The sequence below is a fragment of the Aedes albopictus genome, chromosome 1 (genome assembly GCF_035046485.1).
Source record: "Aedes albopictus strain Foshan chromosome 1, AalbF5, whole genome shotgun sequence".
NCBI classification, from domain to species: Eukaryota; Metazoa; Arthropoda; class Insecta; order Diptera; family Culicidae; genus Aedes; species Aedes albopictus.
This window is the reverse complement of record NC_085136.1, coordinates 26,616,995-26,644,992: the sequence shown is the minus strand read 5'-3', so window position 1 is coordinate 26,644,992 and position 27,998 is coordinate 26,616,995. Positions and strand designations below refer to the sequence as shown.

At 38.8% G+C, this 27,998-nt stretch overlaps 3 protein-coding genes across 4 annotated transcripts in view; all 3 read right to left on the bottom strand.

Annotated features, from left to right (window-relative positions):
• LOC109415184 (alpha-protein kinase 1) overlaps window positions 1-27,998 on the bottom strand; it is a 199,512-nt gene that overhangs the window by 29,234 nt on the left and 142,280 nt on the right. The gene's annotated exons all lie outside the window — the stretch shown is intronic.
• LOC115269146 (uncharacterized) lies at window positions 1,583-27,478 on the bottom strand. The gene is made up of 6 exons (XM_062844776.1): window positions 26,944-27,478; window positions 26,542-26,874; window positions 26,244-26,476; window positions 2,421-2,943; window positions 2,036-2,353; window positions 1,583-1,975 (listed from the first exon to the last, which is right to left on the bottom strand). Exons 1-6 carry the CDS (start codon window positions 27,332-27,334, stop codon window positions 1,743-1,745), a joined length of 2,031 nt encoding a protein of 676 aa, XP_062700760.1. The 5' UTR covers window positions 27,335-27,478; the 3' UTR covers window positions 1,583-1,742.
• On the bottom strand, window positions 2,937-11,272 carry LOC134284851 (uncharacterized). Its single transcript, XM_062844252.1, has 2 exons — window positions 6,343-11,272; window positions 2,937-3,957 (listed from the first exon to the last, which is right to left on the bottom strand). Exons 1-2 carry the CDS (start codon window positions 7,670-7,672, stop codon window positions 3,365-3,367), a joined length of 1,923 nt encoding a protein of 640 aa, XP_062700236.1. The 5' UTR covers window positions 7,673-11,272; the 3' UTR covers window positions 2,937-3,364.

Here is a 27,998-nt window from a genome sequence, read left to right as displayed (position 1 = left end):
TAACTGCGGGTCGTGTTGACAAAAATCACTGCTCGCATCTTGCATCCGGAGAGATCCGGTGAACATCCAGTGAACTTTCGGTCGCTGGATGTTCATGAATGTGTCATTTTGTGTAAACAGTGCCCGCATTCGCAGAAGAAAAGAAGAACCAACTCGGGGAAAAAAAGAAGACCGTGGATAAGTCCATTGAAGCAATCGTATGTCGCATCAGCATTTGTGCGCAGAATCTCTAAATGGAGTTGCCAGCCGAGAGCGAGCTTGATGCGGCCCCACTAGAGGACTGCTGGAGAACAGTAAAATCAATTACGCAGCTACGTGGAATGGAGTCGAAGAAACAAATGGTTCGACGAGGAATGTACAGCTATTTTGAAGGAGAAGAACGCCACGTGGGCGGTAATGCAGCAGCATGGAACCCGGCAGAACGTGGAACGATACAAACAGAAGTGGAACACCGGACCGGATCTTTCTGGGGAAACATTGTCTGGAGAAGTGAAGTGCGAAGGAATGGAACTGCTGTACCGTTCCTATGAAATGAGGAAGTTATATCAGCAGGTCAACGCATCCTGCAACGGCTTCGTGCCGCGAGCCGAAATATGCAGGGATATGGACGGAGGCATGCCAGAAGGACGTGAGGTGGTCGAAAGGTGGAAGCAGCAATTCGATGAGAACCTGATTGGCGTGGAGAACGTAGGCATGGGAGACCACGACAACGGAGGAAACGACTACGCCAATGCACAGTGGTCCACGAACCAGATTTACGAGGAAAGATGCATTCAACGCCTTCAAATGAGTTTTTAGGCAAATATGGTCTTCTACAAAGTTGTCCCTAATAATAAGGCCTTCTTTCCAATGTGCATGAAAATTAGGGTGGTCCATATTTTCAAAGAAAAAAAATAACACCCCTCTAATTTTCTGATATGTTTTATAACAACATTTCTTCTTTTGAATGCGGGCAAAAGATGTTTTTTATGTTTGCCCCAATCCGTCATAACACCTATTTAAAAAACTGTGTTTTTTAAGAAAAACGCCTGTAACTATTGAACCAAAAGAGATAACGACCATCTCAGTGCACGAAACGACGCGTCTTCAAATGCTCTACAAGTATTTCTTGTGTGACTTTGATGAAAAATCGAAACTGAAAAAGTTAACGCCAGAAAACCGGTTTTTCTTGAACCATCCTAAGCTTATTCAGGAAAATACCTCTAGATGGGTAAATTTTAAAGCTACATAAAAAGTGTCTTTAGCAAACTTGCTCAAAATTGATAGATCTACAACTTTCCCGAAGAATGTATATAGTTATTCTTGCAAATAAAAAAGTTTGATTCCCAATTTCTTTGAAAATATGGACCACCCTAATTTTCATGTATATTGAAAAGAGGGCCTTGAGTTTAGGAACAACTTTGTAGAAGACCATATTAATCTAGAAAATCATTTGAAGGCGCTGTATGCATCTTTCCTCGTAAATCTGTTTCGTGGACCATGTGCAATGCAGCAAAGGACTCCCACACTGAGGAAAGTTAAGGATGCAGCACACCAGCTCAAAACCTTACAAATGTATACATATTAAAAAAAATATATACTATTTATCTATGCTTGTATGATCTTCATCATAAAAAAACATTTGTTTTATTGTCTGCATTACTTGTTCGTTCAGCTCGTACTTCAGTGACAGAATATATATTCAAAAACACTCATCTAACTTAATAAAATAATAGATTCACTTAGCGGAGTTCAAGCATAAATTATTTTGCCGAGCCAAAATACAGCTTCTTGGACAGCGTCGAGTAGAAGCAGGGAATTTGTTTCTTCGGAGACTCATCCTCATCGGCTTTGTTGACCCGCTTCGAAACGGCCATGTTGGTTCGCGTTAAAATCTCATAGATGGAAGTCGTCTCGAGCGTTTTGCAGCTCTCGATGACGTTGCAAAACTCTTGAATGAACCAGCTTCCGGTGTCATCGCGGACAGAGTATTGACCTGAAATGTCAATCCAAGAGTATTGAACGCAAAAAAATGGGTCCACTGATCAAAGCATACCTTGAATAGAACTCATCGCTAGCAACAGATCGGCAAAAATTGGATACGTGAAATTCTCCGCCAGTAAGTCAACGACATCCCTAGCGCTGTCTGTTCTCGGCTGTACTCCGGTACGTAGCTTTTTGTTGCTGCACGCTTGGATCATGAACAATTTCGGCTTTCCAGCCATCGATTTTAGCGATGTTGAAGTGAATTTTTTCACGAACCTGTACATATTGTACGAACCGTTTTGAGCCATCAACTTGTCTTCGTCTTCATTGTACGTCAGTATGACCACCATCAAACAATCCGCTTGCTTCAGATCTTCGTCACTATTCACTACAAAAAAAAAACGTGCGCAATGTACCGCAGCAATTGTGAAATTCTATTTCAAACGATTACTCACACTTCCGGATAGCTTTCTTGATTTTACCCTTACTGTAATCTTTGTACAACACAATATCTTCCTTCAAAAATCCTAGTCGTGGCAAAACCTCGTACAATCGTTCCACGTCTTTTTCCGTTCCTTCTCGTTCGTCATAAATGGGATCTTTAAAAGTGACCTGATTGAAAATCAGCACTTTCCCGCGTTTTGGACCGTCCATTGAGTAGGCCTTAGCATTCGGACCGTTCGCTGTGTCTATCGATGTTTTCGGCTTCAAGGTTCCAGCGGAACTACGGCTTTCGGCGGGATTAGAATCTGTACAGACACTGTCGGAGAACTGGTCAGGGTTTCCTGTAGCGTCCAGGCGATCAATATTTCCGTCCTCGGCCATGGTGTTCGTTGAGTTCGACCAACTATCAACGGTACGGTTCAATTTCAGATTGTGACGATCAGTGGCCGACAATGTGTTCCCTACGACGACTAATATCGACTGCGTAGCATTGAACTTGTGCGATTGCATTTGGACAGCCCCTTCGTTATCAATTCAATTTGCTATCTTCATGATAACACTTTTCGGTCAATATACTTTCTGAAATATCTAAGTGCGAGGGAAAACTAGAGTTTCTGTCTTCACGAGATGTAATAAAAAGACGTGTTTACTCGATGGTAGTCACAAAACTTCTGAACTCTTGTATTTCGCCTGTTCGTTCACATTGCTCTATTTCTCCTATTTTCCCTTTTCTCTCATCTCACTTTTTCTATCTACTCTGAGCGAGTTCCTAAGCGTTTGTCACTACTACAACTCCTTCATCCTTTAGTTCGAAAATAGTTCATTTTATTTCAATATAAGTTCAAACTCAAATTCACTATACTTTAAAATCTTCGAATGCATATTATGCTTAACATTTACGAAAGAATCGATATATACAATTATACAATTTAAAATTCTTGTTAACTCGAATTTACTAATAGTAAACGAAATCGCTTCTTCTACGCTTCTTGTTTCTTCTTTTCGATTTTCTTATCGAAACCACTGGGAGTGGATCCGATTCTTGATTCGGAGAATCTACTTCAAGATTATCGTTTGTAAAAATGAAGGAATCGGCAGGGTAGCCGTAAAATTCAAAATCTGGATTTGAAATATCGGAATCTTCTTCCTCGTCTTCTCTTCCTCTCTTACTTGTACCACAACCATCGTTACTTTTTCTTACCACAGGCGACGACAAAACAGATTCTAAAAATGGTGCGGATGACAAAGGTGGTGGTTCTCGATTTGTTACAGATGACGAAACTGGTGCTGCTTCTGGATTCGGCGACAAAACAAGTGCTGGATCGTTTACTGAAGCGTTCCCACTCTCAAAAGGAAAAACTAAAGTTCCCTTGCGGTGAGGGTCAGACGATAGCTTCAATTGACGCTTATGCGCCAACACTATCCTTCCCCCAAGAGAAATCTGGAAAGTAGCATCAGAAACTTGTCTTAAAAATTTGGCTGGTAACCATCGTCTGATGTCTGTAGTGTTTATGTTTTTGTAAAAAATCAGATCTCCGTTTTTGAGTGCTGTAAATGCATCGGGTTTTTTAACAACTTTTGCAGTGTGTAAAACAGTATCATCATGCGAGTTAGTCAAATTGTTTTTAAAATTTTTCTTTGGATTAATTAGGTCCAGCATAGTTTTTGGTTTATAAGAGAGCAATCTTTCTGAAGGAAACTGGCCTTGTCTATCTAAGCAAATATTGCGATAGTTAGACAAAAAATACGCAATTTGTTCTTCAACGTCTAATCTCTTCATTTCCGGATCAAGAAAAAACTTTTTTAAAACATCTTTCACTAAACGCACGGTTCTCTCCGCTTGTCCGTTGCTCTCTGGGTGATACGGTGGACTTTTCATTACCAAAATCCCCTGGTTTTTCAAAAACGAAACGAAGTTGTCTGAATTGAAAGGTGGTCCTCCATCTGTGACCACTACGTCCGGTAATCCGTACCTAGCAAAAATCCCCAAAAGAACCTTCAAAACCTTTTTGCAGTCTGTTCCTTGTCGCATGTACTCTAGCTCTATCCACTTGGTAAAGCTGTCAACAACAACTAGAAAAATTTTACGGTCAAAGTAGAAAAAGTCAGCGTGAATCCTGCTAAAGGGTTTAGTTGTTGGAATCCATCGGGAGTAGGGAGCCTTTTTGTTGATCGCTGCCATCTGGTGGCATATCGCGCAAGCCTTCACATAGTCCTCCACGTCCTTGTTTAGTCCGAACCAGTAGACTGTCCTACGCGCTAGTTGCTTGATCTTACTAATCCCTGAGTGGTTCATATGGAGCATTTTGAGTACTTTGCTCTTCATACTCTCAGGAATTACCACGCGATCCTGGAATAAAACGCATCCCTCGATGTCTTCAAGCTCCTGATAGTGAGAATACACGTCGACAAAACGCCTTTCCAATCTCTGTGGCCAACCTTGTTTGAGGTATTTCAAAATTGTTTGCAGAAATTCGTCCTTTAAAGTTTCCCTGGCCACTTCTTTATAATCGATTGGAAATTCGTTGGAAAAGTTAAGGTTTTTGACGTACTCTCGTGCCAGTTCTTTGGGAATTTCATCGGACAGAGGAAAACGACTGCAAAAATCTGCATTTCCCATCCTTGAAGAAGGCCGATACACTATGTCGTAGTCGTAAATAGAAAGTTCCATAACGTATCTTTGTAAACGCGTCACCGAAATTGAATTTTTACCCTCTTTGCCAAAAATACCGATTAGAGGCTTGTGATCGGTATAAATAGTGAAATGCATTCCGTAAAGAAATTTGTGAAACTTCTTTACAGTGCTCACAACTGCTAACGCCTCGAGATGCAAAATGGGGTAGTTTTTCTGTGCGCTGTTCAAAGAAAATGAGGTGAAGCTTATTGGTTTCTCTTCGTCTTCAACCAAATGTGCGATTACACCTCCCAAACCATAGCTACAGGCATCTGTTACTACTACAATGGGCTTATACGGGTCAAAATACTCCAAAAGGTTTGGGTTTAAAAGAAATCCTTTACAATCGTCAAATGCTTTCTTACAGTTGTCAGTCCAACAAAACGTCACGTTTTTCTTTAAAAGATTGTAGAGGCAGCTGATGCGAGTGGACAAATTAGGAATGAACTTAGAGTAATAAGTTACAAGTCCTAAAAATGCCTTCAACTCTGAAACGTTCCGTGGAGCTTTCGCTTCACGGATGGTTTTCACTTTATCGGGGCAGGGGAGCAATCCCTTGTCTGTCAAAACATGCCCCAGGTAAGGCAATTGCGTAACAAAAAACTTGCATTTTTTCAAATTAACTTTTATGTTGGCTTTGGCCAACCTTTCCAAAACCAAAAAAAGTTTGTCTCTGCAATCTTTGAAGTCCTTACCCGCTATCAGCACATCATCCAAATAAACTGAAACATTCTCCAAACCACAAAGTACTTGGTCCATGACCTTCTGGAATATTGCTGCGCTAGACGAAGCCCCTTGAGGAAGTCTGTTGTAGCAGTAGAGGCCCTTAATGGTATTGATTACCATGAACTTCTGTGAACGATCAGTCAATAGCAGCTGTGTATAAGCGCCCTCTAGGTCCAAGGAACAAAAAACCGTTGAACCCGAAAGTGTAGCAAACAGATCCTGCGCTACAGGCAAAGGATACGTATTTGGAAGCAAAACTTTATTTATTGAGACTTTGCAGTCTATCACCAAGCGAAAAGTCTGATCCTTCTTCACAATAGCAATGACCGGTGAAGCCCATTCGCTGGCTTCAACTGGTGTGATAACTCCTTGTCTTTCCAGATCCGTTAAATAGTCAATCACTTGCTGTCTCAATCGTAATGGTACTTCGTAGGCCTTTTTGAAAATCGGTGTGTCCTCCTTCAAGATTAAATCTCCCTTATAACCAACTATCGGACTGGAAAAATCTTTAGTAAAAATTGTAGGAAACTTACTTTGTACTTCATCAACAATATTCTGCTCATCAGCCAGGTTAATGTTCCCCACCATCGACGGAGGATTGGCAAAAGTGTTTCGCCAACCGAAATAGAACTCATCTAGCCAAGTCCGGCCAACCAGCGGGATAAAATCGTTGTTACAACGCAACACAACCATGCTCAGTTGTTTGCGCCTTCCAGCGAGCTGCACGTCTACGTAAATTCTTCCAACAACTTTTAGTTTGTTACCGTCAATAACTACTAGCTTTTTATTGCAGCTTTGCAGCTTACAATTTGCAAAATTTCGTAAGTACAGCTCTTCTGAAATCACACTCTCCGCTGATCCGCAGTCTATTTCCATGGTCAAACGCTTCTGGCTTACTAGCACCTCCACATAGCAGGGTTCATTGATTTTGTTGACGGACGAAGACGAAATCATTAAGCAAGGCATGCCGTCGGAATAATCAGAATCGTTATCTAGATCTTTCTTTAACCGCTTAAAAAGTCCCGAATCTTTGGAGCTAGTTGATGGCTTTGGAGTGTCTACAAACTTAACGCTGGATTGATTTCTACGCGGGCTTTTGTCGTGTAAACTGTAGCAAAACTTTCTTGTGTGTCCAGTTTTCTTGCAAAAGGAACAAATATATACTGGTTTAGCGGAACTTCCACCTCTTTTGCCTCGGTATTTGCTATTACTCCTACTCCTGGACGAGAACGATCGGTTCCGGTCGAAACTACGACTCCGGTTCCGGAATCTGTTCCGAGACCGTGAAACTTCCGGTCGGTTACCTAATCGTGCTACTACGCTCACTCTCCTATCATCATCATGCTTTAGTTGTCTGGTTCTACTGGCTGAAATCTCGGAGTTAAGGATAAGCCTTTCCGCTTTTGTAGCAGATAGATCCTCTTCATCGCAAAGTCTCTTCTGCAGTTGCACATCACTCAATCCTATAACCAGCATATCGCGTATAGCCCTGTCCTTAAACTCCCCAAAGTCACATCGCTCAGCTAAATTTTTTACAGTAATTACAAAATCCTCCAAAGATTCATTTCGGCCCTGCCTCTTCGTCCAAAATTTATAGCTGTGCACAACAGCCGAATCATTTTTATCGTATCGTTTCTTTAGCTCATCGGTTATTTGCTTATACGTTAATTCGTTAAAATCTTTCCCAGGAAATAGCCTTTTTAATTCAATAAAAACTTCCTTACCGCAAACGGCTAGGAATGACGTTTTGTAACGTTCCTCTGGGAAATCGTTGTGCTTAAAAATCCATTCTAGCTGTTCCTGATATTGGCTGAATGGCATTGAATACGGTACATAAGGATCGGCTATCGACGTCAAAGTCATCCTTACCAAAAGAAGCACAAGAAATATCACAAAATTAAAATCAAAATTTGGACCCAAATATCAATCAAAACAATAAAAATCAAAAAAAAAAATCTCGCAGAAAAATAACAACAAAAAAAAAGGTAAACAAAAACGACGTACCTGATTTATGATGCACCAAAAGATCCGAAAAAAACAAATGCACTTGTCGCAAAATGTCGCACTCCGTTGTACAAAACCAAAGTTAGGTCCACAATAGCAGCAGCAACTCCACAGAAAATAATCCAGATGCACCGGCAACAACACTAAACGACGACCAAACCAACTTCACACCACGGCGATGTCGAATCCAAACAGCCCTGTCGACGAACGGCTTCAGCAGCAGCAGCAGGAGATCGATGAACTTTCCCGTCGGCAATCAACAGCTAACAGCAGCACTTCATCCACACAATCACAAGTTCGTTGACCTCCGAACAATCCTCCGATGCACTTTGATGCACTTTTGTGTTGACAAAATTCGCCGCTTTTTTCGTAGTCACTGACCTGCTGACCGTGCCAGCTTCGTCGTTGTGTTGTCGGTATTGGTATGTTTGGTTGATCGATTCACGCACACACTCTTTCGGTAGCTTCGGAACTGTCAAAAAATTCGCTCTACTTCTCTTTTCCGTTCCCGGTCACTGGAACGTTCTTCGCGCAATTGGGTTGTTTAGTGAATAAAATATTGCTATTTTCTATAGCTTAATCGAAAGAGCTCATTTTTCTGAGTATAACGTGATTTTATTGGATTCCAACACCTTTATTTTGATGGTTAAATCAACAAAACAGTTTTAATTTTCGTGGATAGAATGACAGTTCAATCGATAAAGTGACAGTTCGACCCGAACAAAAAAATTTCCCCATACAAACTTTAAATGCATTTTAAAAATAGTTCCCGGACTCCAAAAATTATGAAATTTTGGATTTCGACTAATTTTTGGGCGGAGAATCCGATTATGAAATAATCCGGACACCCCTAAAGAACCCAATTGGTTTCACACTGAGAAATGATTGAGCCGGTGTTTGTGATCGACTTAAAAATTTGCTGTAATGTGTAAATGCAGAAAAATGTGTGTGTAGAAACAAATCGTAGACAAAATCGAACCACGTTTTCACAAAATGGGAAATGATGATTGGGTTTCTTCGTAAAATATCATAATAATTATTCTTGAAAATTGTCACCTTCGTTGTCACCTTCTTATAGGAAGCACAAGCCTTCTTCGCCAACAAAAGAACAAAGCGAGGTTTATTGTTCAGGTACAAAAGAATCAATGTACAAAAGGTACTCCGAACAATGGCCAAACCAAGCGCAAAATTCGGCGGAAGCAAAACTCAAGGAGTAAAAAAAAGTACTTACGCCGAGCTCCTTGATTAAATTTCGTGGAAATTCCTTAATCCACCTGAAAATTGCACTGAAAAATTCACACGCGATTTAAAATTTGTGCTAAAAAACTAAAACTTTACTTGAAAAATCTATCCTCGTACGCCACTTGAAATATCTAAGTGCGAGGGAAAACTAGAGTTTCTGTCTTCACGAGATGTAATAAAAAGACGTGTTTACTCGATGGTAGTCACAAAACTTCTGAACTCTTGTATTTCGCCTGTTCGTTCACATTGCTCTATTTCTCCTATTTTCCCTTTTCTCTCATCTCACTTTTTCTATCTACTCTGAGCGAGTTCCTAAGCGTTTGTCACTACTACACTTTCATTGCGATAAGCTTGCCTTTTCAATGCATCATCGGCAAGCAGGGGACCCGCATGCGGCAAGGTGGGCCTACTGCTCATCTTTTGCGAGTGTGTTAGTGTGACTGGCAACGCGACCAGAAGCCTAGTCGAATCCTGCTTGGAAATCGGTTTGTTTTGTCGATGGGGGTGGCCCGCGAAATCGAATTGTGTTGTTTGGGAAGGCCCCCCGCATAGAAAAATACTATTCATGGCATCGTTCATATAATACGATTTCCATTGGTACAATAATAACTATACAAGGAGTAATCGTTTTATGATAATATGATACGGGTTGAAAAATTTCAACAATTCAGAATTGTTCAAGTATCATTGAACATATAATAATGATACGTTTAATAATATTTGAATAATATTTAATAATAGGATTTACCAAAATTGCAGCGACAAAAATAATGTTTTTAACTTTTTTTTCACTATATTTAGTATTTAACGGTTAAAATAAGTGGCCATCACGTTAGTCTGCATTGTTGTCTGATTTTCAATGCCGTTGTTTGGCATATTTGGCACAAAAAAAGGGTTTAACACTTTGCATCTACCACCACCGACCACGAGCGGAACCTCAAAACAAAAGCCCCTGCGGTCGCATGATCCAGTTACTTTCGAATTAAATGCCACTTGCAAAGTATTTTGAAGCTTTGGGCGAGACATTGGGGAACGAAATCCGGCATTTATAAGCACGAAAAACTCAACTGCAGTGTAGACCTTCTTCCGGCTCTTGTTACGACGGCTGGTGACTGCTGCCTTAACGTTTCCAGTGAGCAGTTGCATCCAGCTAATCACTGCAGGTCACTTGAAAACTTACCTTCCGATGCGGTCAATACCAGTGGTCAAGGAAGATGTTCCTCGAATTCGACAGGGTTTCCACTTTTAGAACCATTACCACTTTTAATCACTCGCGACCGACGATTCAATTTGGTCCAGTACGGAGACACCGCGCGAGAAGGAGCAAGCGTATCAATAACACGGTTCGATTCCCGATCCTGCCTCAGATCCGGCAAACTGTTAAAAAAAATCACCACGAATGTAAACAACGATTCATATAATGATACAAAAACTTGACAGTGCCCAGCGAATGCTCGCAGGGGTGTATTTTTTCGAGTTGATGAAAAAATATTTCATGAAATATTTCCGTCTTGCTTTAATTATTCACTGTATCATAAAAATACGATAAAGCGATTATAATATGAATAATATGGCTAAAATTTTGTTCGAGAAAAATGGCATTTTTGAATGGTAACGATACTTAACAACCCATTCGGTCTATCATTAAAACTCCATAAATGATAACAGGTAGAATCGATATGATTGATAGTATCATCGATTTATAATCCAGTTTATGATAACACGAATGATATGAAAATGATATCCCTTATGGCTTATGTATGATACCGTTTTATTCGGGCCGCTCGATGCATGTTAGGTAGACGTAGTTTGTTCGAGTTTGACGTGCCTGCACCCTCCCTGTCGGCAAGCATACCTAGCAATACAGGGCGGACTCGAACATCCGGCGTTGCGTTTTAAAACTACCCAAAGATTCATCTAGCAAACGGTATGCCCAACCTACGAATATGAAATTTTGATTGATTACTAATCAGGTTTGAACAAATGCCAAAATTTCAACTTTATGTAGCATTCTGTTCGCTAGATGTTTTGGAAGTTTGAGAACGCTGGATAATCGAGTTCGGCATGTAGGGAATATATTTTTATCTAATATTCCGACAGCACACTCTTAAAAAAATAGGAATTGACACGTGACGTAAACTATCAACGTACGTAAACATTTCATGACTGAATGGCGAATTTGACTCAATTTTACATCCATCATGTAAGTTCCAGTTGGTTGCACAAGATGTCAACAAACCTACACACTCAATCACGCTTCAACTGTTCGGTAATTTATTTTACGGTTTTTGATCAGTAAATCTAAAAAAATACCGATACTTCAGTTATTCTACACACAAATACTGACTTTCAGCAACGCATTTCATTGATTTGCTGAAGACGGTAATTTATACTACCGGTAGCTCAGTAAAACCGAATATTCACTGAAATGAGCGAAAAGTCAGCAAAAACAAGTGCCGACTTTTCAGCATTTACTACGGTTTACCGAGTTTTCATCAAAATTCAATGAAAACAAACCACGCGCGCATATTGGGCAGCTGTCAAACGAAAATGCTTTTCGCAATGAAGCTGGTTGCGGCCATTGAAGGAAGAAACTTTTGCGGCAACTGCGCTGCTTTTAACGAAGATTTTCTTTTGGAAAAAATGCCCTTTCCCATATCTGATGATTGCTACGAGAATCCCAAAAGGTAAGTAATTGGAAATCTCCACTGAGTTATGAGTTGGTTGTCAGCAGTGCTGCAATTTTTCGACAGGCCTTTACGATAGCGATATTTTGCTTTTTTCATTTTCTTCGTTTTTGTTTTCCTGTCAAAGTTGCTTTCCGATCAGCAACACGGGAGCGAAATGAAATAGGTACTCACACTCGCACGCAGCGTGCTGAAAGCGAGAGCTGACAGGGCTAAATTTCCATTCATTTTTCTGTAGTTGAGTGTTTTCACCCGTGCTAACGTATAGGGCACTCACTCTCACAAGCCACCGCTTGAGATGAATGGCCTTTCAGCATGAGTAGTGTGTGGATGATTGAGAATTGATCTTGTTGGGTCGCTCACGAATGGAGCTCTCGGACTCTGTCAGTTCTCACATCGAGGAACTGAAAACGACCGCCGCAGTCATTCATTTTCGGCTGAAAAACAGGCACTGAGACTGATATTTTGCAGGACTGGTTGTCAGTAAACGACAGCTATTATGGGGATGGAGTGCAAGATAAGGTGTTCGGCAATGTTGCAATGCAAATTTACTAGTAGATTTACTTATAGCTTGCTCGCCAGCAAATATTTTGCCGAATAAGCATCCGCCATGGGGAGGTGGCATGGACATATAAACTATTAATTCCAGTTCCATGAAGCATGAGGGTTCGGGACATGGTCGGAAATAAATCAAAGCTGGAACAATAGTTAGGAATCTGGAATCAACGGGAGGGCTGGGGACCGTATTAACTACTGAAAAGTCGGTAATGAAACGAAATATCAATTTACCGAAAAAGCCCGTAATACATTGACAGCAGAATTTACTGACTAAATCAGTATTCATTTGACAGCTAGCAATTTCACGCTATACTGAGTTTTCGGTAACGAAGAAAATTACCGAGTTAACTCTGCTGTTCAAAAACCCAGTAAAATTTTACCGACTCCGGTAATCGAATCTTAGTGTGATATCTGACCAGATAGGTAGAAACAGTTTTACACTTATCATTCGTCTCACAACTCGGTGATACAGCCGAGAGGTATAGTACGTGCCTCTCAATCAGCGGACCGGAGTTCGAATCCAGTTCATTATTTTACTTACATATGATTTATCTCATGTTTGTGTACGATTTGTAAACAATCTCGCGCAGTAGTCGTCTACTATTTTAACGTTTTTTGTCGTGTAATACTTGTTAAAAATTTGTAACCGTTGTCGCGTCCGTTGTGTTGTGAATCAGTTAATCATTCTTTTGTGCTCTGGATAAATTGAATTCGATCCATTGGAAGCTGTTAATTGGGAATAAATTCACCCGATATACCAGTAGTCATGGCGATGGAGATGAAACAATGCAAAGAATGCAAGCTGGAGATCAACGATATTGAGCCCGTGCGGTGTGGCTTCTGCGAGGCTTTTTTCACATTAGCCAGCAGTGCTGCGGCTTCAACCACCGAGCAAATCGAGACATTCTCTCGCAGGGCAAAGCGATGATTATTTGCAACGATTGTTGGGTCGAATTGAACGGTCGGAGTATAAAATGCTACCTGAACGATAAACTAAATACCCAGTAGGGTGTCCCAAAATAGAAAAAGTGTCAAAAAGTTAACTTGCTCACCCTTAGAATGATAGATTAGGGTCTTAGAAACAATAGTTCCATACATGAAAACTCAATCAAAAAATGTTTAGAGGTTGCACGTATCGATTTTATGAAAAATGGACGATTTTTGGTATTTTTACCAAAAAAATGCTAATATGAGTTGAAAAATAAAAGAAATAAAAGTCATCAATCAAAGTAAATCATAGTTCTGGGTCCCGCAAACAAAGTTTGGAGGGAGTTTAGGTCATCAAAGCTGATTTTATATATTTCGCAAAGGTTAAAATATCAAAAAATTGTGATTTTCTTCACCACATTTTTCAAAGATGCTCATTTTATAAGGATTTTAAAATTTTCCCTGCGATTCGAAATTCCCTTATTTTATAGCAAATTTTGTGTAGATTATTTCGGCTGAAGACAGTTTTGAGCTATCTCTATCATGAGCTAAGAGATCGGCATAATAATGATAACACAATCAATGAAAAATCGTGTTTTCTTACGTTAATCGATTTTGTTCACTAGTATCCATGACTACCATGCAATTAAAACAACACACGATAAATGATTGACATAATAGTACGTGCAGGTGTACATTTTTGAAGAATTCCAGGAATTATTGGGTTGCTTTGATAATTACCGACTGATACTGCATGACAGTAACAATATGTAAAGGTTTTGAGAGTTAATCGTTTTATATCTACATATGCTGAACATAACTTTCACACCCGTTTTGTGGACACGAAAGATTTTTTTCTTCTTAGATTTTATCTGTTGATCAGATAACAATAGCAAGCCACCGATTCAAAACTTGTAAATTTTAGTTGAAAATTCGGCACCAACATTTCAAAAGGGCGTAACTGCATTTGGAAGTAATACCTTCTTTCAAAGCTGTAGGTCGTACTGCCTCCCTTACACTCAAACCACCGTGGTTGTCGGAAAGGGGAGAGTTTTTCCCATCTGGTACTTGTTGTGAAAAACATGGAAATCATAACACATGATACACAGCTTTAAAAGAAGGTGGTGATTCCAAAAGCAGTTACGCCCTTTTGAAATGTTGGTGTCGAATTATGTGTCAACAAGTAAGCTGCGCAGCAGAAAGATTTTAACATTGACATTTTCTAGGTTAACACCTCTTGTAGCATATTAGGCCAGTCACTAAGTTATATATATTTTTTTAAATAATAGTGAAATCTAAACATCCTGATGCTTTCTAAAATCCAACCTTAGATGCAAATATGTGCGCTAATGGTTTGCTTTAAAAATCAAATTATATAATAGATCTCAATATTGTGTAAAGAATTAGCTTTACTTAAAATTTGCGAGTAAAAAGAAAAAAAAAATCCTAATATTGTCAAAATACCTGCATTTCCATGCACATATTTAAATTTTTATGTCGATTGGTTGAAATTATCAAACTATATTTCTCTTTCTTACAGTTTTTATTAGCTATTTTCATTTTGATTTTTTCAATGTTAGAGTAGTAGTTCTGATATAACCTATATGTCTGATTAACAAGAGCACCAAAATCTATTTAAAAAAGGTAAACATTGTTGACGATCTACACATCATTCAAAATATATCATAGAACTTCACACATGGAATTTGATTGTCTGACTTGCGATCTCTTAAATTATTAAAATTTCGCAGCGTAGCACTTTTTGAGTCTTTCTTTGAACCGATAAGCACGATCAATGTAAAATTATCAAAGTAACCCAATTATTTTTGATAATCTTCAAAAATGTGTACTTGCATAACATAATATGTCAAACACTTGTTATTTGCTTTTTTTTTTTCATGGTAGACATAGAAACTTATAAACAAAAACAAATAACATAAGAAAATCCAAATTTTTCATTGATTGTGTTATCATTATTATGCCGATATCTCAACTCATGAAAGAGATAGCTCAAAACTGTCTTCAGCCGAAATAATCTACACAAAACTTGCTATAAAATAAGGGAGTTGCGAATCGCAGTAAAAAATCCAATATCCTTAAAAATTGAGCATTTTTGGAAAATTTGGTGAAAAAAATCACGATTTTTTGATATTTTAACCTTTGCCAAATATATAAAATCAGCTTTGATGACCTAAACTCCCTCCAAACTTTGCTTGCGGGACCCAGAACTATGATTTACTTTGATTGATGACTTTTATTTCTTTTATTTTTCAACTCATATTAGCATTTTTTTGGTGAAAATACGTATATTTTTCCATTTCTGAAAAAATCCCTTGATAAAATCCTGGAGGAATTTCTACCGGAATTTCTGGATGAATTCTTGGATTAATCCTTGAAGGAATGCCTGAAGGAATCTCTGGGGAAATCCTAGAAGAAGTTTGTAAAGAAGTCCTTGGGGGAATTACTGATGGTATTGCTCCAGGAATTTTCTGGAAGAATTTATGAAGAAATCCCTAGAGGATTTCCAGGAAGAATCCTTCTGGAGGATTTCCTGAATGAATCTCCTGAGGATTTCCTGGTCGAATCCCTGAAAAATTCCTGAGGGTATTCCTGGAGAAATTCCTGGAAGAATTTCTGAAAAAATCTCCAGAAGTATTTCTGGAAAACAATTCTAGAGAAATTGTTGACATAATTTCTGAAGGACGTTCAGGAGCAATTCCTGGATCAATTCCTAGAGAAATTGCTGGAGATATTCCTTAAGAAATTCTTGGGGTAATTCCTGAAGAATTTCCTGGTTCTTGGAGAAATTCCTGGATAAAATCCTGGAGGAATGCCTGAAGGAATTGTTGAAAGTTCTCCTTTGGGAATTGCTGGCGGAATACTTAAAGGAATCTCTGGAGGAATTCCTTCAACAACTTCTGGATGAATTTCTGGGGGAATCTATAGAGGAGCTCTGGGAGAAATTTCTGAAAAAAATCCCTGAGAAATTCCCGGAGGGACTTCAAGAGAAATCTGTGGAGAAATTCCTGGAAAAATCCATGAAAAAGTTCCTGGACGAGTTTTTAGCGAAATTCCTGTACCTATTCCTGGAGGGAAAACTGGAAGATTTCTTGGTGGAATTTCTGAAAAAATTCCAGAAGGTATTCCTAGAAAAAATCCTGGAAGAATTTCTAAAGGAATCCCTGAAGGATTTCCTGGAGTAACTCCTGGATCCTGGATGAATTGCTGACATAATTTATGATGGAGTTCCTTGATTAATTACTGGTGTAATTCCTGGAGGAATCCCTGAAAAATTCCTGAGGGCATTCCTGGAGAATATTCTTGAAGAATTTCTGAAGAAATCCCTAGGGGATTTCCTGGAAGAATCCTTGGAGAATCTTCTGCAGGATTTTCTGGTGGAATTTCCAAAGAATTTCCTGAAGAGATTCCACGGAGAAATCTCTGGAGGAATCCCTTAAGCAATTCCTGATGGAATCTCGGGAGAAATTCCTGGAGAAATACCTAGAGGAATTGCTGACATAATTTCTGCAAGATGTTCAGGAGCAATTCCAAGAGAAATTCCTAGAGAAATTCCTGGGGGAATGCATGTTAAAATTCCTGGGGTAACTCCTGGAGAAGTTCCTGGAGAAATTCCTGGATAAAATCCTGGAGGAATGCCTGGAGACATTCCTAGAGGTATTCCTATGGGAATTTCTGGAGGAATCTCTAGAAGAACTCTTGAAAAAATTTCTGGATGAATTCTGGGAAATTTCTATTTTTATTCTATTATTTTTCTTTTTCTGAAAAAATCCCTTGAGAAAATCCTGGAGGAATTTCTAGCGGAATTCCGGGATGAATTCTTGGATAAATCCTCAAAGGAATTCCTGAAGAAATCCTTGGAGGAATCCTAGAAGAAGTTTGTAAAGAAGTCCCTGGGGGAATCCCTGAAAAAATACTGATGGTATTCCTCCAGGAATTTCCTGGAAGAATTTATGAAGAAATCCCTAGAGGATTTCGAGGAAGAATTTTTAGAGGAACTTCTGTGGGATTTCCTGGAGGAATCTTCGGAGGATTTCCAGGAGGAATCCCTGAAAAATTCCTGAGGGTATTCCTGGAGAATTTCCTGGAAGAATTTCTGAAAAAATCTCCAGAAGAATTTCTGGAAAATTCCTGGAGAAATTGTTGACATAACTTCTGAAGGATGTCCAGGAGCAATTCCTGGATCAATTCCTAGACAAATTGCTGGAGATATTCCTTAAGAAATTCTTGGAATAATTCCTGGAGAATTTCCTGGAATAGTTCTTGGAGATATTCCTAAATAATATCCTGCAGGAATTACTGGAGGTTCTCCTTTGGGAATTGCTGGCGGAATCCTTAAAGGAATTCAAGGAGGAATCTCTGTAGGAATTCCTTCAACAATTTATGGATGAATTTCTGGGGGAATCTCTAGGGGTGCTCTGGGAGAAATTTCTGAAAAAATCGCCTGAAAAATTCCCGGAGGGATTGCTAGAGAAATCTGTGGAGGAATTCCTGGAGAAATCCTTGAACAAATTTCTGAAGAAATCCCTGGAAAAATCACTAAAAAAGTTTCTGGAGGAGTTTTTAGTGCAAGTCCTGGAGGAATGCCTGTAGCAATTCCTGGAGGAAATACTGGCAGATTTCTTGGCGGAATTTCTGGAAAAAATCCAGAAGGTATTCCTAGAAAAAATCCTGGAGGAATTCCTGAAGAAATTCGTGGATGAATCTCTTAGAGAATTCGTATGGGAATACCAGAAATAATTCCTTAGGAAATCGCAGATGGAGTTCTTGAACAAATTCGGGAGGAATCCTTAGAAGAGTTTCTGAAGAAACTCCAGAAGGAAAACCGGAAGAAATTTCAAGAGGAATTACTAAGAGAATCCCGGAGAATCCCTAAGCAGTTCCAGCAGGATGTACTGAATCAATTCCTAGAAAAGTTCTTTAAAAAAATACAAAGAAGAATTGCTGGAGGAACCCTAAAAAGAGTTCGTGGGAGAATCTTTGGAGGATGTTTGAAATAAGTTGTTCCAGAAAGAGTCACAGAAGGAAGTCCCGAGTTAATCCCTGCAGAAATTCTTGGTGGAATCCCTTGAGGATATCCTAGAAGAATACCCGTAGAGATTAACGGAGAAATCTCTAGAAATACTCCTGAAGGAATCTCTAGAAGGAATTCTTGGAGGAATTTCTGAAGAAATCTCTATACGCATTTCTGAATTAATGAATTTTTAGAGGAATCACTGCAACAATTCTCAGAGGATCCCTGGAATAATTCTTAGAGGAATCTCTGAAGAAATTCATGGAGAAATCCCAGTAAAAGTTTCTGAAGAAATTGCAGATGGAATCCTTGGAGAAATCCTGAAGGAATTCAAAGAAGAGTTCGTGGAAGAACTCCTTGGGGAATCCCTGTAGCAGTTCCTGAAGAAACCCCAGGAGAAATCCTGGGGCAATTCCTAAACAGTTCCTGGAGGAAGTATTTGATTTTTTTGGAGTAGTTCTTGAAAGAATTTCAAGAAAAACTCCTGAAGGAATTCTAAAAAGTGTTCCTGGGGGAACCCTTGGGGGATTTTTTAAATTTATTCCTGGAATTGCTTCTGAAAGAAACACAGAAGATATTCCCGAGTGAATCCTTGGAGGAATGCTTGAAGGAAAACCTGGAGGAATCCCGGAAGCAATCCCATGATGAATTCCTTAGGAAATCCCAGGAAAGCTTTCTTAACAAATTCCTGGAAATTTCTGTAGGAATCATCGAAAAAAGCACTGGAACAATCACTGAAGGAACTTCTAAAGATATCCCAGGAGAAATTCCCGGAGGAATGTCTGGTGAAACCCATACAGGAATTCTCGAAAAACTCTCTGGAGCAATCCACTGAAGGAAGCTATGGAAAATTCCTGAAGGAATTCATCTATCTATCCTTGCAGAAGTATCAGTAAAAAACTAAAGGAATCGTGAGATGAATTCTTGAATCATTTCTTGGAACAAACCCTAAAAAAAAACTATCCGAACCCTGCAAGATGTCCATGGAAGAATTCACGAAAAAAAACTCCTGGACATGCCCTTTGAAGAATTAGAATCCTTGGAGAAGTACCTGAATAAATGCCTGAAGGAATTTCTGGAGATATCCTTGAAAGAATTTGTAAAGAAATCCCAGGTATTATTCTCTTAGCATGACGTTTGTTTGAGTTGAATACAACTTAAAATTCGTGCAGTAGCACATAACTGCACTCTATAGCAGCATATAATCCCAAGGAACATTCACTCATTTAACCAACATTGCAATGACATTTTTATTCCACGTTTGATTGAATTACAGTTTAACATTATTTCATCACAGCTTGTAATCAGGCGTTGTTCAAACAAAAGTGGAGAAGTTATTCAGTTGCAGAAAAGATTGCAAGCACGATACTGGCTTTACAGTCGGAAGTAATCTGTGTTATATCAGCCTCATATTAAACTTGTATTCAGCTATAATAACCTGCTGCGAAAACAAAAACAAATTGAAGTGCGAGGTGCAATCATGTTTATTTGTCGCATCTCAACGCATTTATAACACACAAGCTCTTCTAAAAATTCCTCAACTTGGAATTTGAACTCATGATCTCCCAATCACCCGTCGCATGCCTTACCGACTACGCCATCCTGGAATTGGTAAGTTGCTAGCTGAGAGTGTAACATCTTCGCAATGCTGTGAAAGATCAATATTCAGATTTATGGAAGGTTGTAAATATTTATTAAAAAAAGTTGTGAAGATAACTGCAACTTTGAAATTGCTACGAAAATTAGCAAGTGTTCCGAATATTTTGCATTGGTGTGCAACAAACATCAATACATATTCAATAATGAGGAACGTTCTAGTACTGCTCTATTATAATCACTTTGACCTGTTGTTCAATCGAAAAGTGATAATCGAACAAATAAATCATAAACCCGTTTAAATAGCTTACTGTTAAACCATTATTGAACGTTCCCACAATAGCTGAAGTATTAACATCACAAGCATTTGTTCAACTTATGTAGACCACAATAATCAGCTATCACAAACTGTGGAACATAAGCTTTTTAACGCGTAGAAAAAGTTCTTCTTCAGCATATATTAAAGCTAGTAAGGGCAAATCGAACAAACAAAAATTGCTGATGTTTGTTAAGCTTATAATTAAATTGCTGTTCACATACGTGTCAAATGTTGCATTTTGGCTTATTTACAATGTAAATAGCATCATTGCAGCTTATTATTCAGCATTTGATTTTGTTCAGCTGCGGATGTTATAAACCAACAATAGTTCGACATGTATGCTTATTAATGACTTTGAATTGTTCCTTGGGATTCAACAAAGTCCTTCTTATTCCCAACCAGAAACTTGGCATGCTGTTTTTGTATTCCATGAATAAACATCACAAAATTTAACCAATCAACCTAGCTTGTTATTTAGTTAATTTCAGTAACAAATTTTGAAAACGACGTATAATCAATTGTGTAGCATTGATTATACGTCGTTTTCAAAATTTGTTACTGATTTCTATGATAATGGTAAGTTTCCAGTTCCCAAGTAGAGCGCTCAAGTAAAATTCCTCCTTTTTCCGTAAGTAATTTTGACATTTGTTTAACCGACAGCATTTTTACGAAAAGATGCTGTAAGAAGGATGTGAAGAATAGGGCACTGCATACGGCGGTTGCTAGATAAATTGTTCGTTGTTCGTGTGGCGTTTCGTGGCCTTGTTGTTTACGATTTGAAATTTCGTTCGTTTCCTCAGGAAGTGTGATTGAAAATAAAATTTAATTTTTGCGCGCGTATGGGGAAAATGCAGATTGTGAGATTTCAACGGAATTCCAAGGAAAATGCTAATGAGAGACATTGCGCTGGGATTCTAAGGGAACTTTTAATGGTATTACAGCGAGAACTATGGTTGGATAATAATTATAAATTCTGCAAAATTGGAGTTCGGACTACGGTGGGAGGAATTCCGCTGGGACTCTGACGGTTACCTTGTGGAGTTTTAACGGAATACGAGGTAGGACAAAGCTTCACGGGGAATTAAAAGAAGATCCACGAAATATTCTTTGTGATGAATCTTTTGGCATTCCGTACGAAGGTTTTCCTTTGGAGTTTCGCAGAAAGTCCTCTTGAAATTCTTCCAGATGTTCCACCGAAAAATCCACCAGAAGTTCGCAGGGGATTCTCATAAAATGTCTCTGAGATTTTCATTAGAAGTTCTACAAAAAATCGCTCCGTGAGTTCCTTCTAATTCAGGATTTATTTATTTATTTTGTTTTTTTGGGGCTCTTCTAGGAGTTCCTTCAGGGTTTTCTCCAGAGGTGTTTTCTAAAATTCTACCAGGAGTTTTTTCGAACTATTCTACAATAATTTCATCCGCGATTTCTTAAGTATTTTTTATCCGGGGTTCACTCAGATATTTATTCGGAGATTCCCGCAGGAATTCCTTCCGGGATCATTTCAAGAGTTCCCTCTAGGATTTTTACAGGAATTCATTTTTAGATTCGTCCTGGAGTTGTTTCAGTGATTCTTCCAGGAGTTCTTTCTAAGATACAACTTTTTGAGATTCCTCTAGGTTTTATCTGGACGTTTCTTATGTGAATCCTCAAAGAATTCCTTTTGTAATTTCTATAGCTTCTTCCGGGATTCCTCCAGGAACTCCTTCTAGGTTTCCTCTAGGAGTAAATTTATGGGTTCCTCTCATAGTTTCTTCTGGTATTTCTCCAGGATTTTCTTCTAAGATTACACCAGGGGTGGCATCAGGGACCTCTCCAGAAATTTTCCCCGGGATATCTTCCGGGAATTTTTCAAAAGTTCTTTCCGGAATTTCTTCAGAACTTCCAGACTCCTGGAAAATAAGTCAAGGTTTTTCCAGGAGTTCCTTCTAAGATTTGTCCAATTCATCCAGGATATCCTTCCGGGATTCCTCCAAGAACTTCTACTGGGATTCCTTGCAGATTACATATTCTGGAATTCATTCTGGAAGTTTCTTAAATTTTGCTCATGGAAATACTCCAGAAATTTTTTTTATTCTTTATGGAAGTACTCCAAGACTTGCTCTTGAGTTCCTTATAAAATTCCTCCAACAGCTTCTTAAGGAATATCTCCAGCAGTTTTGCAGGGAATATCTACACGAGCGATTTTAGAGATTCTTTCAATAGTTTCTTCCCAGATAAAAATCTGAAGACATTCCAAAAGGTTCTGGAGAAATCCTAAAAAAAAGTCGTGAAGGAATCCCTGAAAGAACTTCTAGAATAATTTCATAGGAATCTTCTGGAGGAATCTCTAGAGAATTCCATGAAGGAATTTCTAGAGAATTCCATGAAGGAATCTCTGAAGGAATCCCGTATGGAGTTACAGGAGTAATCCTAGAGAGAACTCCTGGAAGTTCTGAACAAATCCTAAACAAATTGTTGGAAGAATCTCTGAGGGAACTTCCTTTGGTATCCCAGAAAGAACTCCTGGAGCAATCCTGAATTAATTTCTAGAGAGATATAGGAAGGAATTTCTGGAGGAATCCCTAGCAGAAATTCTGAGGGAATCTCAGAGCAATTCTCGTAGGGATCTCGGAACGAATTCCTGGAATTCAGAAAGATTTCCTAATAAAATGGTAAATGACTAATTTTTTACCAGGAATAGTGTATTACGTAAAGCTAATACCATACAAATTTCATCAAAATCGGTTGAATATTGGTGGAGATATCTTTGAAACAAGAATTTTGCCATTTGAGAAGTTTGAGCAAACGAATGTTTTAAAAAATATCACTTCTTCACTGTTATAGTTCTAGATACAAAAATACTGAACCGATTTCAATCTGTTCTGTATGTAAAGTATACATGTGGAAATATTGTGTAAAAATTTCATTCAATTTGATCTAGCCGTATATGTGGCACAAAGTCACAATAAGCAAAAATGTTTTTTTTTTGTATCGTGACATTCAAACAGTTATAACTTGAAAAGTTTTCAAGCAATTTGGCTAAGAACAGTTTTTATAATGGATTTACAGTTTCAAATGTTAATAAAAATCGGAACAGTCATGACAGTTGTACAAACAAAATAGTACACACGGAATAAAATGATTAAAAAGTACCTAAAATATGCCTTGAAGCGATTTGAGTTTTGAATACTAGGAAAACGTATTGAACCGATTTTGAGATTTTTTTACCAGTTTATTGATACTCTGTTAAGAACTTCGAGTCAAATTTTCAAACGTCTTGACGAGTTACATCAAAATTATAGCCTACACAATTTTTAAAACGGGTGAAAAAAATTGCTAAAATCTTATTTTATGATATTAACAATATCTGCGCCTAGATCTGCGCCAATACCAAACTGAATTTGTTGCGATTGTTATGGTATTAGCTACACATTATATATTATTTCTGTTCAACATATATTCGATTTTGTGAACGCAATGAAAAGCTATACATTATTTTCTGTGTCCAAATTTCATCGAATACAGTCTTTACTTGCTGGTTCTAGTGCACCATAGAACATTCAACAAACGAAATGAAATGATTATGAAGCAACAGTTTTTAGAATCATTGTCTCCTCATCAGCTAAACTCAAATGCTATTTCCTTTTTTCAACTGTCGAACTATTTATAAACAATTCAGTTTTGGGGTGTCTTTATAAATTTTTAAACTACGTAACGGCAAATTATTCAACCTCAAGAAATTCAATCTTGTGTTCTGATGCAGCCATGCTGAGGGATGACGGAGTACACATTATAGAGCGACACGGCTAAATACTAATGCACACTGTGAACGCGCAGGCGCGAAAGAAGAAACACAAAGAAAGAGAAATGTCCCTTTTACTCACGGAATAATACATCGACATATTATTCCGTACGGAAAATCAACAACATGACTGACAGCATCGCACGACAGTGCCATCTGTTGGCAAATAGCTTTCCGCTGCGAATTACTTATCAACTGCGAACGCTTAAGTAATTTTGATTGCAAAAGTTTTACGTGAGCATTACTTGTCCTATCCTTTTACACAGTACTTACCAAGTGGAAACTAGCCATAAGATTGAAATAGATCTCTTGGAGAAATACTTGACGAAATTTCCTGTGATTCTCAAGAAAAAAAGGTTTGATAATTGTGGATAAAAACCTCAATTATTAGAATAGTCTAGAGAATAGTTTTTTTTTAAATATTTTTCTCTGGAACTCTTGAATTATGGATAATTTTTGAGTCGGCTCGAATAAAAAAAATCTGTCGGCAAGGGGGGGGGGGGGGCACGACCCTCCCCTGCCCCCCTCTGGCTACGCCCTTGGTCCTCGGCACAAGCTATAACCGTATTCAGTAAAATGTCAAAAAATATTACTGAAGATCAGTAACGTTGTATGAATATGCAGAAAACTCAGTAATTTTTGTATTTTACGGTTCAAAAACCGTAAAATAAATTACCGAACAGAGAAAGCGAAAATGAGTGTGCATTAGGGACAATCCGGTCTTCAACTGAACGTATAATATTAAAAAATGAAATGTATACTTTTTTTTCGATTATTTATTATCACATATAAAACCGCAATACGCATAAGGAACGCTACACATTTGACAGGTACCAGATGTAAACATGAACAAAAAAGCATAATATTATTATCTTGGAATGAAGAATTATTCATAATTTAAAATATCACAACCGGTAAACTAATGGAAGAAACAAAAAAAAAAAGGCTTTAATGCAATGGGGCTCGTTCGATGTAGTACTAGATTTGTAGTAATGAGCTGAATTTCAGTATGGTGAGAAGGTCAATTTTCCGTTTCTGCAATAAAATGGTGCAAAAAGCGTGGGTATATTATGATTCCTTGCCTAATTTGATGCTGTTTGAGAAAAAACCATTGATGAAATGTTTTATAGTATACTTGAAGATATGCATAAAGACAGATTTAGAGAAAACAAAACTTTCCGATATGTAGATGGCGATCCGTTCGATTAATAACGACATCTGTTGGTGGAAAAGCAGAAACTACGACACTGCTAGGTGTATTGCGGTCATCATAAAAGTAAACTTGCTTTCGTGTTATTTCCGCTGATTATGGTCGTCGCCATATTGAAGAATTAGCTAACGTGAATGGAAAATAGTTATCTTTGCTCAAATTAGCAATGAATTGATAGTTTGCATAACGTGCTCACATAAATAAACTATCTCTGCTGGGTTTTCTTGTGATTCGCGATAGTTTTACTAAATTAACCAATTGATTTATTTCATTCCGAGATGATAATTTTCACTATTTTCGAAGCGCATTAATTTTATGATTCTGCAACCCCAATATTCACGGTAAAATTGAATGCGCATAAGCCTACCAACACAATAACTAAATAAAATATTGCTAAATAAATATTGCTTTAAAATGATCGCTTTCTACTTACGAATGATGTATCCTCCTGATCTTTACGTGCCATCGAAGAAGCTTCTCTGCATCTTGAGCTGTCATAGTTTTGTTGATAAAAAAAAACAACAACAATCGAAAATGGGAAACTTCTCAACTAGGTTTTAAAACGGGTTTATTGCTACTTCTAATGCGGTTTGCAAAACCTCTCCGAGAGTGGTCCACTTAGCCGGAAGATGCTCTTGAAGAGGTTATCAAGAGGTTTTGATGTATAAATCAGTTTTATTGCAAGTTTTAAAAAATTGGTCATGATGATCTCTTGTAGAGCCGAACAAAACTTTAAATGTTACTTGGGAAACTTTTGCTCAAATTGCATCAAATTAGGCAAGAAATCATATTACCCGCGCTGTTTGCACCATTCCATTGTAGAAAAAAGCAATCCATGACAATACTCCATTGCACGGTGACGTCATCAAGAGATCGCTCTCATTCTCTCCTACGGAAAATTAGAAAACAACAGGACCAACACCTGTCAAATTTGACAGGTACTGGTCGGTCCTGTTGTTTTCAAACTCTCTGAATGAGCGAAAGAGATAGAATTTCGCCGTGAGGTGGTCTGTACAATGTGTATCCGCTGTGCATCCATCGTCAAGTATTGCACACTATCAGTATTCGTCGAGCATTATTTCGGAGTATCAAAATACAACATCTTGGTTAACGTCGAGTAGAAACTGGGAATTTGTTTCTTCTTGTTAAATTTCTTTCTGGCATTGCTGGTTTTCCTCGACACAGCACTGATCGTTTCCGTCAGAACATCGTAGATGGAAGTTGTTTCCAGTGATTCATAGCTCTCGAGTACGTTGCAAAATTCTTGAATCAACCAGCTCCCGGTTGTAGTACACCGAAAAGAGTAGTGGCCTGTAACGTTACTTCGAATTTATTGAACTCGTGTTTTCTGGGGGTTAAATATCCAGAAACCTTACCGTAATGGGAGCTCATCACTAGCAGCAGATCGGGAAGCTCGCGATAAACATAATTTGTCGACTGCGAGTTGACATCATTATTAACGCAGTCGGCTTGGATCGGTTTAAATTTCAGCTGTATTCCGCGATCCTGCTTTGTACCGCGGCATGCTTGGATTATGAACAACTTCGGCTTTCCAGCCATCGATTTCAGCGACTTCGGGGTGAAGTTCTCCAAGAATTCATACAAATTGTACGTACAGTCTTGAGCCATCAACATGTCTCCCTGCTCACCGTGCGTCAGTATGAACACCATCAAACAATCCGCTTGCTTCAGATCTTCGTCATGTTTCACTACAAAACGAAAATCATACGCAGTATACTACAACAATTGCACAATTCAAATTCCATGCGATTACTCACGCTCGTCTGCAACACTCTGCATCTTAGTATACGTGGAGTCCTTGTAATCTTTAATATCATCCTCTATAAATCCTAGTTTTGGCAACACTTTGTGTAATCGCTCCACGTCTTTGTCCGATCCCTTTCGTTTCAAATCCTCGCCAGCTTTGAAATTGACCTGATTGAAGATCACCACTTTCCCGCGTTTCGCTCCGTTCATCGGGTAGACATCGCCGATAGTATCATTCGGTGGGTCCAGGTTTGTGAATCCTTTCGGCATCGGTCTCTCGTCGATACTTCCGCTTTCAACGGGATGGACGTCTTCACAATCACTGTCCGATTGGCTGAGGTTCCCTTCGGCGTCGACTTGGTCGTATTTCAGGCGAGCTCGCATGTTTCCGTCCTCGGCCATGGCGTTCTCGCTGAGTTTGCTGAGCTGAGAATCAGCTGCTCGATTCGACTTGAGGTTACGATGACCAGCGATGACGAAGGGTACCTTGCAACTGGCGTCGACTTATGTGTGCGATTTCCGCCTGTTCGATAGTATGTTATCAAAAAAGTCATCAGCTGATAACAAGTATCTGGTGCATTTTGGATAGGGTGGTCCGCATTTATATGAAAAACATGAAATTCGGAAAATGCCAAGTCTAACCTCCTGAATCAGTTGATATGAACTCTATTTTCGCTCCACCTCCACATCGTGTTCTCTGCGCTCCACGTCTTCTTGTGCCAACTGGATCGGTAGCGAACACCAATATCTTGATGAATTCAGCTGCGATATCATCCTTTCCAGCTGCTTTGTTGATTTTGAGCAGGCGGATGGCATCCTTAACGTCCCTCAGCGTGGGAGTTGGATCATTTCCGTCCTCTACTGCTCTGGCGTAGCCATTTCTTCCGTTGTCGTGGTCTCCCGTGCCTACGTTCTCCACGCCATTCAAGTGCTCGACGAAGTGCTGCTTCCACCTTCCGATCACCTCCATCGGCTCCCGTCCTTATCCCTGCATGATTCGGCTCGCGGCACGAAGCCTATGCGGGAGTGTAGTTGAGCTTCGGGAAGAACTTCCATGTGTCTTGCG

Coding starts and splice junctions, on each gene's coding strand:
- LOC134284851 (XM_062844252.1), bottom strand. CDS start 7,672: ATGACTTTGACGTCGATAGCCGATCCTTATGTACCGTATTCAATGCCA. Junction 3,958..6,342: donor TATTGTTGATGAAGTACAAA/GTAAGTTTCCTA, acceptor ATGCATTTACAG/CACTCAAAAACGGAGATCTG.
- LOC115269146 (XM_062844776.1), bottom strand. CDS start 27,334: ATGGCCGAGGACGGAAACATGCGAGCTCGCCTGAAATACGACCAAGTC. Junction 26,875..26,943: donor GCAGAGTGTTGCAGACGAGC/GTGAGTAATCGC, acceptor TTCGTTTTGTAG/TGAAACATGACGAAGATCTG. Junction 1,976..2,035: donor AGCGATGAGTTCTATTCAAG/GTATGCTTTGAT, acceptor TTGACATTTCAG/GTCAATACTCTGTCCGCGAT.